This window comes from Suillus paluster, assembly GCF_016628075.1.
Source record: "Suillus paluster strain FC165 chromosome Unknown EDB91scaffold_736, whole genome shotgun sequence".
In the NCBI taxonomy this organism is placed as follows: Eukaryota; Fungi; Basidiomycota; class Agaricomycetes; order Boletales; family Suillaceae; genus Suillus; species Suillus paluster.
In genome coordinates, this window is record NW_024538296.1 from 1 (window position 1) to 10,198 (window position 10,198).

General features: G+C 47.4%; 3 protein-coding genes across 3 annotated transcripts; 1 reads left to right on the top strand and 2 right to left on the bottom strand.

The window, feature by feature from the left end:
- Positions 1 to 2,402: 2,402 nt before the first annotated feature.
- Positions 2,403 to 4,163, bottom strand: EDB91DRAFT_1259476 (uncharacterized protein; the record flags this gene model as incomplete). Its single annotated transcript, XM_041324383.1, has 8 exons — positions 2,403 to 2,812; positions 2,866 to 2,940; positions 3,004 to 3,245; positions 3,296 to 3,380; positions 3,426 to 3,498; positions 3,548 to 3,564; positions 3,613 to 3,955; positions 4,002 to 4,163. The coding sequence occupies 8 exons, from the start codon at positions 4,161 to 4,163 to the stop codon at positions 2,403 to 2,405; spliced, it is 1,407 nt and encodes a 468-aa protein (XP_041168263.1).
- A 1,848-nt stretch (positions 4,164 to 6,011) lies between these two features.
- Positions 6,012 to 8,226, bottom strand: EDB91DRAFT_1259477 (uncharacterized protein; the record flags this gene model as incomplete). The annotated part of the gene is made up of 6 exons (XM_041324384.1): positions 6,012 to 6,298; positions 6,482 to 7,064; positions 7,116 to 7,334; positions 7,386 to 7,478; positions 7,526 to 8,038; positions 8,089 to 8,226. 6 exons carry the CDS (start codon positions 8,224 to 8,226, stop codon positions 6,012 to 6,014), a joined length of 1,833 nt encoding a protein of 610 aa, XP_041168264.1.
- A 639-nt stretch (positions 8,227 to 8,865) lies between these two features.
- On the top strand, positions 8,866 to 9,330 carry EDB91DRAFT_1090792 (uncharacterized protein; the record flags this gene model as incomplete). Its single annotated transcript, XM_041316652.1, has 3 exons — positions 8,866 to 8,872; positions 8,923 to 9,033; positions 9,086 to 9,330. The coding sequence occupies 3 exons, from the start codon at positions 8,866 to 8,868 to the stop codon at positions 9,328 to 9,330; spliced, it is 363 nt and encodes a 120-aa protein (XP_041168265.1).
- Between the last annotated feature and the right edge of the window lie 868 nt (positions 9,331 to 10,198).

Consider the following 10,198-nt stretch of genomic DNA (forward strand, 5'->3'; position numbering starts at 1 on the left):
ACTGCTTTTTTCCGCAGAAGGCGATGCCCTTGGAGACGCAGCCCATCAAGGAAGGCTGAATGCTGACAGACTGTATATTATCAAGGTTGGCCAATGTTAAGGGAGTCATGATGGGACAGTATATCTCACCTGAAGTGCGTCTTGAAGTGCGTGTTCCCAGTCAGATTTTCTCGCCATGACAAACGAGCGATTCGCATAAGAGTTGTAGTTGGTGCCATCAGCATTGATATCTTGTGTTAGTAGCCTGTCAGCGAAAGACAAGTCCCCAGTTATGCATGCATTGCGGGCTATTGTGTTTATGGCGAGGATCTGCATCGTGCGTGGTCACATTTCGTTATTTATAAGAGTGAAGAGTAAAAGCATGCCTCGCAATAAAACTTTTGAGCCTTGGTATAAAAATTGAGTAATGTGTCAAACAATTAGGCAATCAACGAGAACTCACATCATCTGCCACCTGTTGCTTTGAAGCGTCCTCCGGCAATGCGTCCTTGGACGGAGTGAGATGACGAAGGAACAGGAAATGAATGGGAATTCACCTCTGACGCCTGTTCCTCGGGAGTGACCTCCAGCAAAGCGTCATCAGGTACCTCCCACTCTGACACGTTCATATCTCTACCTCCGCTTAGGATGTGCTTGCCATCCGTGGAGAAAGTAACACCGCACACCTCGTATGAGTACTTGAATATGGCGATGGTTCGTCGATCCGAGAGCCGCCACAGGCGGATATGGCCGTCGTCAGATGCGGATGCGACAAGGGTGCCAGTAGGGTTTATGGCAATGGCGCGAACAACGTTACCATGGCCCTTCCATGCCTCACCGACCTGCTTCCAGGTTGATGCATCCCACTCCCGTATGGTGGGATCCATATTGCTTCCAGCTGAGAGAAGCCGTGAGCCATTGTGCGTCCACACGAGTGACAAATTCCATGATCCGTTGAATGCATTGTGACCGCTGAATTTTGCGATGCATTCCCTGGTGCCTGGATTCCATATTTGGATATTCTTGTCTGTCGCGATGGCAAGATGTTGACCAGACGGGGAATACCGAACGCAGTTGACCGCTGCACTACAATTGATTGGATTTTCTTGAACCTGCCATGTTTTTGTGCTCCAGAGCTCCGTTGTTCTATCACGTGAACCACTCGCGAGCACCGCGCCATCTGGAGAAAAGTCAAGCGACATGACCCATTCGGAGTGGACTTTGATGGGTTGTGTCAGAGATTCACCATCTCCGTTCCAGGCGATGACTTCTCCACCCCAATCACCGCTTGCTATCAACTGCCCGTCTCTTGATACCGCAACTGTTTTCACTTCGTTGTGATGCCCCTCTATTTTCTTCAACATAATGCCGTTTTCTAAGTCCCACAGACGAAGCGTCTTGTCGTACGACCCCGTCACCATACGGCGTCTATCGGGGAAAACTGCAACTGCATTGACGGTACTTTCATGGCCTTCAAATTTTCGACTGGGTGTAGTGATTCGAATGATGGTCTGCGCTGCTTCTGCCATTCTGCTGGACGTGGATGGTGTACAGTCAATGTGGACTTGCTGTAGGGCTTGTGGGCGCCTCGTTCTAAGCTGCAGAGGTGCGTGTACATGCCGTTTTTGTGCTGCTTCAGTCTCATATCTCGTTAGACGCCCAGGACACGAGGCTATACACCCCTGAAATCTATATTTGTCGCAAATGCTGTAGCCAGGTTATCGTATCTCACCTGAGACACAGCCAGAAAAGTTCTATGAGCATATGTGATACATATCCGAAGTACAATTTTGAATATATCAAACCATTTGAATGCTGTACAGTTAATGGGCAATTTTATAATAAAATTACAAATAAGATTGAGGATCAAATTCTATCAATCAAATTCAGAGTAAGTTTGCCAAAAAGAGGGTGAATTCGTTCCATAATCTGCATATGTTACAGATTAAGTTAATTTTCAAACTTTAGTTACAGATATGAAGACGTCTCCAACTTTGCAATTGTTCGTGCATATTTCACGTGACATTTCCGAGGCAAGATGTAAGATCAAATCACATATCAGACTTCAGGTCTGCCTCAGTAATAAGTCCGAAAACAAATCTTAAAAAACATCATCATTTGCCATGTGACAAATTTGTTTACAAATTGTGGATATGTCAAAGATATGTACTAGTGGCCCTCTGAGTACCCCTCTAAGAGGACCGCTCAATTCAATAGGTGGACTGCTCATAGGTGCACTCACGTGGAAACATGTAGCAAACTGTATCTAGTGCAGAAGGAATGACTGTCTTCCTTCTATTGGTCTACCTAAGGGAGACAATCGGGATTATGACTTGTGTTTGAATCGCTTCATTGTATAAGAAATTAATGTAAAGTTAGCTAACTATCTAACAGCTAAGATGTCTATGAGGTTCTGCTGACAATTAGGCATGCATCAGCGTGATCGAAACCTTCCCTTCCACGGTAGTTATCTTTGACTTGTCCTTTGAGGTCTTCCCCGTTGTATGAACGCTCCCCATGAAGTCACCTCGTATCAAAGTGAACTTCTTATTTGGTCCCGAGGGTGGTTCTGGGGCAATATCTTTGAGACAGATTGTACCCACCTTCAACCCCTTGTTCTTCATTCTGGAGGAATACTTGATGGCGATTTCACCATCTTTGACCAGCCCTTCATCGAGCACGAACGGGTCTGGGGCAACTGTGTCAACAAGCCGATTAAGGTAGGATATCCAATGAGAAGATGATGCTTTGACGATGCAGAATTTCATGTGCCAATTACAGTACAAGGCAGTGATGAGGGGATTGTGGACGATTGCAGCAGTGAGACTGTCTGCTGTGAGCAATGTGAGTGGGAGCAGACCAAATATGAGATAAATAAGGCCATACCAGGAGAGCAAGAGGTCGCATCGGGAGGATGCAATTGGTGTTCTTCCTTGTCATCCTCGTTGAATACCCAAGGGTCTCAACGGGGGGCTATGGGGGGTGAGACAAGGTGAAAAGTTGGAAATTAACGAAGAATCTCACCAGTTCTAGCACCCTCTTTACACCGATTGATCTCTAGTGAGTCAATGGGGGCATCCCAAAGTGATCCCAGTATGGCGGGAGCGGGCTGATCAGGATGTGACTTGTCAGGAGAAGGCGAGTGACAAGGAGTTGTTGGGGGAGTGATATGTGGGGACCGGATGAACGAAGATTGAACTAATTTGTTGAATTCCTGTTGCTGATTCTGAGGCAAGCGAAAACCATTGAGGAGAACTCCCTTCCGGCTGCATCATGTGCATGAGTGTCGAACAGACAAACTAAAATAATTTCTGACCTGACGATGTGAGTTCGCAGGAATTCTTCTCTCCGACCTTGAAACACAACCTTGCATGTGTCCCGGGAGAGTGATTGCAAGGTGCCTCAGTAGGATTTCATGGCACCCTGTATTATAAAGACTTCCTTACCGACAAGGTGCTGCATCGGCTCATGATCCTCACGCCCACCAATTCTCACAACATATGTGATGGAAGTGGTGAACTACAATCATCACATTAAACCTGCTTGAATGAGATCGACAGAAACTAACCTCAGTGTGGAGAGTGTCTTTGAATGTCAACATTTTATTACCCAAATCAATCCACAGTACCGTACCTGACGCATAGAGTCGGTCACCTCTGACCACTTGAACGATATCGCCAGCTACAACATGGTATCCACGCTTGTGAGTATATTGAAGGGCAGTGGGATTGGGAGTGAAGGCCATCGCCCCCATCAGCACTGTTATGGTCGTCTGTCGCGAATCCGAGAAGAATGCAACCGTCCATGTCATGCCATCGACCTCATTGACTTCCCCGAATTCACAGACATAAATTCCCTCGGTTACAACGACCCGGTCGCCTTTCATTGGAGTGTCATTGCAGATTGAAGCGTTTGTGGGACCCTGTTTGCTTATGTCCCCAATGGATGTTGCCAAAGAATCGAATCCAACGGTGAACTTGACGAAGTGTTAGCGATGATGTAAAAGTTGATGGGCAACTTACTTCTGATTCGGAAGACTGATCGAGTACAACAACAGTGTCGTCGTCAACTCGGACAACCATTCCAGTTGTCCCCTTGAGTTGCGGTGCTACTATACTGTTATCGAGCACACAAACATTGTCCCCCACGCAGAATTTCCTCTCCAGATCAGAGAGGGAGAACATTAGTGGTTTAACAGAGAGATTCTCTATATGTGCTGATTCCTGCATGTGCACTGATGCTGAATAGGTGCTCATGTCAACACAGTCAATCTTAGCTGTGCATCCAACCATTTCCCCCGCTCTAACTCTCACTAAATCACCTTCTATCCAGTGTTGAGCGGCATATGCATGCAATGTACATTGCACAAATGCAGGATTACATCCTGACTCCTGAGCCCCTTCAGTGACAAACTCTGTATTATATGAGGCAACTGATGTGCATAATATCCCGTATAACACGGGCCAGCAGACCATGGGCCAATGATGAAGATATCCTCAATGTTAACGGATGGGCTGGGAGGGATATTATTACCGATGAATACAGGTGGGCCCATCTAGGTAATATGTAGAATAGGATGGACATGTATATTATAGACAGGTGGGCTGAAGAGAGATGTATATTATATAGACGGGTGGGCCGGAGGAGCAGTTTATTATATATGATATAGACGGGTGGGCCGACATAGGGTATATTACATAGACTGGTGGGCCAAGGTAGTAGTATATTATATAGATGGGTGGGCCGGAGGAGCAGTTTATTATATATGATATAGATGGGTGGGCCGAGGTAGTAGTATATTATATAGACGGGTGGGCCGGCATAGGGTATATTACATAGACAGGTGGGCCGAGGTAGTAGTATATTGTGTAGACGGGTGGGCCGACTTAGGGGTATATCATGTAGATGGGTGGGCCGAGGTAATTGTTATCATATAAACGGGTGGGCCAAGAGAGCGATTTATTAGATATTATATAGATGGGTGGGCCGAGGTAGTTGGATATCACATATATGGGTGGGCCCAGATACGTATCATATAGATGTATGGGCCAAGGTGGTAGTATATTATATAGATGTATGGGCCGAGGTAGTAGTATATTATATAGACAGGTGGGCCGAGATGGTTGATATCATATAGACGGGTGGGCCCAGAAGAATGAGTGTTATAAACATCAGTGGGCTGAGATAGTTGGATAACATACTAATCAGTGTGCTGATGTAGGCACCAGTACATACCCACTGTATGAGTGCATACACCTATCATCAACCACCGAAACGAGAAACACAAAAGCCTGAATACAACATTTTGTAAATTAGACAAATCACCAAGTACCTAATACCGAGTACCAAGTTCCGGGTAACTAATCCTGATGTCCGGGTAACTGACACCAATGTCTGGGTAACATCCATCGATGTCCGGGTGACTGATATCGACATCCGGGTAACTGATATTGAGTTCCGGGGATGTCTTAAATTGGACAAATGACTGAGTACTGAGTTCCAGGCATCAATTACCGAGTTCCAGGCATCGAGTTCCGATTTCCAGGCACCGAGTTCCGGGCATCAAGCACCGAAATACAACTCGGTGCCCAGAACTCGGAGCTTGATGCCCGGACCTCAGAACTCGGTACTTGGCACTCGATGCCCGGAACTCGGAACTTGGTACTTCACACAATGTTGGATTTTAGTTTCGTGTTTCAGTGCTCGATGCCCGGAACTTGGTGCCTGGAACTCGGTACTCAGTCATTTGTCCAATTTAAGCTACCCGGAACTTGGTGCTCAATGCCCGGAACTCGATATCAGTTGCCTGGACATTGATGGATGTTACCCGGATGTTGATATCAGTTACCCGGACGTCGATGGATGTTACCCGGATGTCAATATCAGTTACCCGGACGTCGGCATGAGTTACCTGGACGTCAGTATTAGTTACCCGGACGTCAGTATTAGTTACCCGGAACTCAATTTCATTCTTTGGGTATAGCAGAGGTACAATGCATTTCAAGAACATTTAAAGAAATCTAACTACCAAATTATGTAGACATTTCAACCTTGCCCAGATGACCCTCATCATCACCTTCACCTTCAACCTTGACCAGATGACCCTCATCACCACCTTCAACTTCAACCTTCACCTCAACATCCATCTCATCACCAGAATTGTATTCCAGGACAAGGTTGCGTGGATCATCTGGCACCAAAATTGCTCTGGCAGTTGAGGGAGTAGGTGATGGGTCCAGGGCTGGTTGAACTTGGCTCGGCTCAAATGAAAGACCCTTGATGGCAGAGTGATCCTCAATTTTCGAGGGTGTGGGCTCCACTGCAATTGAAATATCGATGAGAGGAGGGAGTGCGGATTGGGAGGGTGACGTTGTTCCAGCGACGGATTGATCAAGCAACAAAGATGTTGCAATTGCCGGAGTGGTGGGAAGGGGAAATGAGGGATGGGGTTCCATGATTTGGCGTCAAAGGCTCTCATGGAGCCTGCTGAGGGTATCGATACGGCTGCCCTGCTCGGCAACAAGATCCTCGAGAGCCTTGATGCGTTCGGCACTATTGCGAATACTTCTTGCCATGGAATGGAGGTCTGGCATAGGGACGTTGAGAGCCGCACGAGGCATGCGGGCACTCGAAGACACAATTGCTACAAAGGAATAAGATAAGATGATGATGAGAAATTCAAAAGACTTATGAGCTGGTGCAGGTGAGGGTGTAGGTGGTGGGGCGGGTGCCTTGACAGCAGTTATTGTCTTGCTGTGACCGCGCGTCTTAGGCGTGGTCACAACAGACCCACTGGCAGTTCCAGCAGCACTGGCGCCAGTAGCTCTGGCTACACCACAAGATTGGCTGCAGGTCCGGGCCTTTGGTTGGGAGGTGAACGGAGCTTTGGAAGGTGTCCAGGACCTGGCCTTCCAGGTGGTCGACTTACCCCGCGACCGTTTCGGTGGACTTCCGAGGGTGACGGAAAAACACTTTACCTTCTTTGTGTTGCAGAAAACACAGGAGAGAAGGCCTTTCCCAGTCCTCTTGTCAAACCGGGTCATGCAGGGCAACTCTGCATTGTTGCAAGCCCAGCATGGGTTGTTCTGTTTGTTCAGTTAGTTGAAGGATGCCCAATAAATTTTCAAAGTACTCACTGGTCTGGGAATGAGAATGTCATCTGTATCGATGACAGTTGGCGCCACGTCCGGGGTGACCACGGGGGTATTGGATGCTGAGTCCGAGTGCTCAACGACCTCCGGAGGGCTTCCAGCAGGGCCATCGATGACAGTTGGTGCCACCACCAGGGTGACCACGGGGGTGTTGGACGTTGAGTCGGTCTGCCCGGCGATGTCCACACACCTTCCGGCAATTACCTGACGATGTTACGGATGACCAGGAGTGATGTGGGCATAAATTAGACATACCTTCACAGGGCCAAAAGGTCTCTTCTTGGGGATCCAGGGCAAGACTGAGGTGAGACGATGAACTAAGACGACCGGCCCTCCTTGGGCAGCCGGCTGCAAAATAATGAGTGACAACGAAAACAACAAACAGAATGACATACCTTGTCCACAGGTTCATCCTCGGACTCCACAAACTCGGCTGACTTCACAACCCGAGCTGACTTTGCCCTCTTGTGACTCTTCATTGCGGATTTTGGCAGTTGGGAGGAGGGTCCCGAAATCAGGGGCGATTTCCTCTTCCTACTCCCATCTGCCTCAGGCTCCGGGTCAGCATCTAACGCCTTACCCTTACCCTTATCCTTACACTTCTCCCGGGACTCGTCGATAGTGCCGGACGATGGGCCGGCAGGTGGGGAGGGAAGGTCGACCGCGACAGTGTCAGGGGATTTGGGGGCATCGACCGGAAGATCGAATGTCTGGTCGCCTAAAGCCTCCCATGCGGAGACCTTGTGGCGCCAGCTGTGCCTCTGGAGGCGAAGATCATTATGGCCGATGCTGTGCCAGTTGGGCGAATCCTGGGGGGACAACTGCCGAATGCGAAGTAACTCCTTGGAGCAGGACAAGACTATGCCTGGAATGCAAGGTGAAGCCTCATGGTCCCAGACGGCCTTAGCCTGCCCAGTCATTAGAGAAAACGAAAAGAAAAAAAGGAAAAACAACATACCACCAGTTCAGTGACTTGTGCTTTCAGAGCCAAGTGGCTGTTGCCGGGTGGGAGGAGCCAAGCCGCGTGGACAATGTCAACAATCTGCCTAGTGATTGCCTTAAGTTCGGCAAAAGAGGTTTCAGCTGCAGTGGACATGTTGAATGATGAGAAAGATGTGTAAATCTTTGAATCAGATGTGAAATTGATGAAGTTTCAGAGGGAAAACAGGCAGTTGAACGGCCATGTAAAACTTTGTTGATTTGTTTGGCTTTGTTTGGCGATGGTTCAACTTTCGGAAATTGCCGGACTTCAGTTGAACTTCAAGTATACAATCAATTATTGGTACTTCCGTCCCTCACAAGATGAATTCACATCCAACAGTCAGATTTAACGATCCTCCAGCGACCGAGTATTATTCAATGGATGTAGATGATTCAACACAGTCTGGGACATCAACAGGTAAGATCTATTTGTACTATGCCTTATCTATGTTTTTATCTTACATGCCTTAGATGATTTATACCTTGGGCCGGATGATGACATAGAAGATGATTCTGTGTCGTCCAGTGGTCCGGGCGTGTTGGCTGCAATCCCCGGTACATTTATCACTTGGATATTACCATGCATGCTCACTAAACTCATACAAATCAATTACCTCCGGCTCAATACGATCAACCGGTTCAGTACATCAACCTGGACTTGTACCTTGGGCCTGATGAGGATCTGATTGATTGTGATGATGAGCTGGGCTCTGTCTATGCACGGTGTGAGTCTCTGGTCGCATCTGAAGTTTCAATGTCATGTAAGTAAATTCTACACATTTTTCAATCAAAACTTAATTTATCTCACAAGCGAATGAGAGACCAGCCGAATGCGATCCAGCACATCCGGAGGTCACAAATGAAGATTTGCGTGCGATGGTTCGTGAGTTCCAGCCAATAGGGTCATTCAAACACTCCAGATGTGAGTATCTGCTATACTACTATATCTATCATTTTTCTTATTTTCATTTCAGTGCAATCCCTTCAAGATAGACTCAGCAGCTACAAACAAGTTAATGGAGGTCTTCCGGCCCCTTCCATACCACTACTCATCGAGGCTGAGCGACCATTTCAAATCGCTTGGGCGGATACATCTGACAAGCTCCGGAGGGCTGATGCTGAGCTACAGAGGCTGAGAAGAGCTGAACAGGCAAGCATCGAAATGCTCAAGGTGGTAGATTCCATGATTCGTCAGTGTGAAGAACGAAACCAAAACTAAACTTCTGAATTTTCGATACCATCACATGTAAAGTACCAACTCAGTAAAATACCGAATCTTTGATAACATAGTCACATCACATGTAAATTACTGGAACACAGAGGTATTACATTACTGCCATGTAGAATAAGTAATCTATCAAGAGTTCCGGGTATCAATTTCCAGGCATAGAGTACCCAACACCAAATATCGGGTTCTGGGTATTGAGGTCCGGGCATCGAGTGCCGAGTTCCGAGTTCCGGGTAACAAATACCAAGTTCCCTGAATCAAGTACCTGCCCGGACCTCAATGCCTGGACCTCGGTAATTGATACACGGAACTCGGTATTTGGACCCGGAACTCGGTATTCTCTGCCCGGATCAAGAGTTCCAGGTATCAAGTTCCAGGCATAGAGTACCCAACACCGAATATCGCGTTCTGGGTATTGAGGTCTGGGAATTGAGGTCCAGGCATCGAGTGCCGAGTTCCGAGTTCCAAGTTCCAGGTAACAAATACCGAGTTTCATGAATCAAGTACCTGCCTGGACCTCAATGCCTGGACCTCGGTAATCAATACCCGGAACTCGGTATTTGGACCCGGAACTCGGTATTCTTTGCCCGGAACTCGGTACATGGTCATTTGTTCAAATTACTCGGTGAACCACAGAATCCTTTGACCACATTAACATCACATGTAAATTGAATACCGATTGAATAACATTGATAGTGACATATGAGACAATGGTACATGTACATTACTTTTTGCCCCTTGCCCTAGTAACTCTGTCAGATGGTTGTTGCCTGACTTACTCTGAGTTGTTCTCGGCTTGTGCCCATCAATCGCATCTTTCGTCCCCTGGAAAGCTCCTTCCGGGGCATGCAAGTGGAAC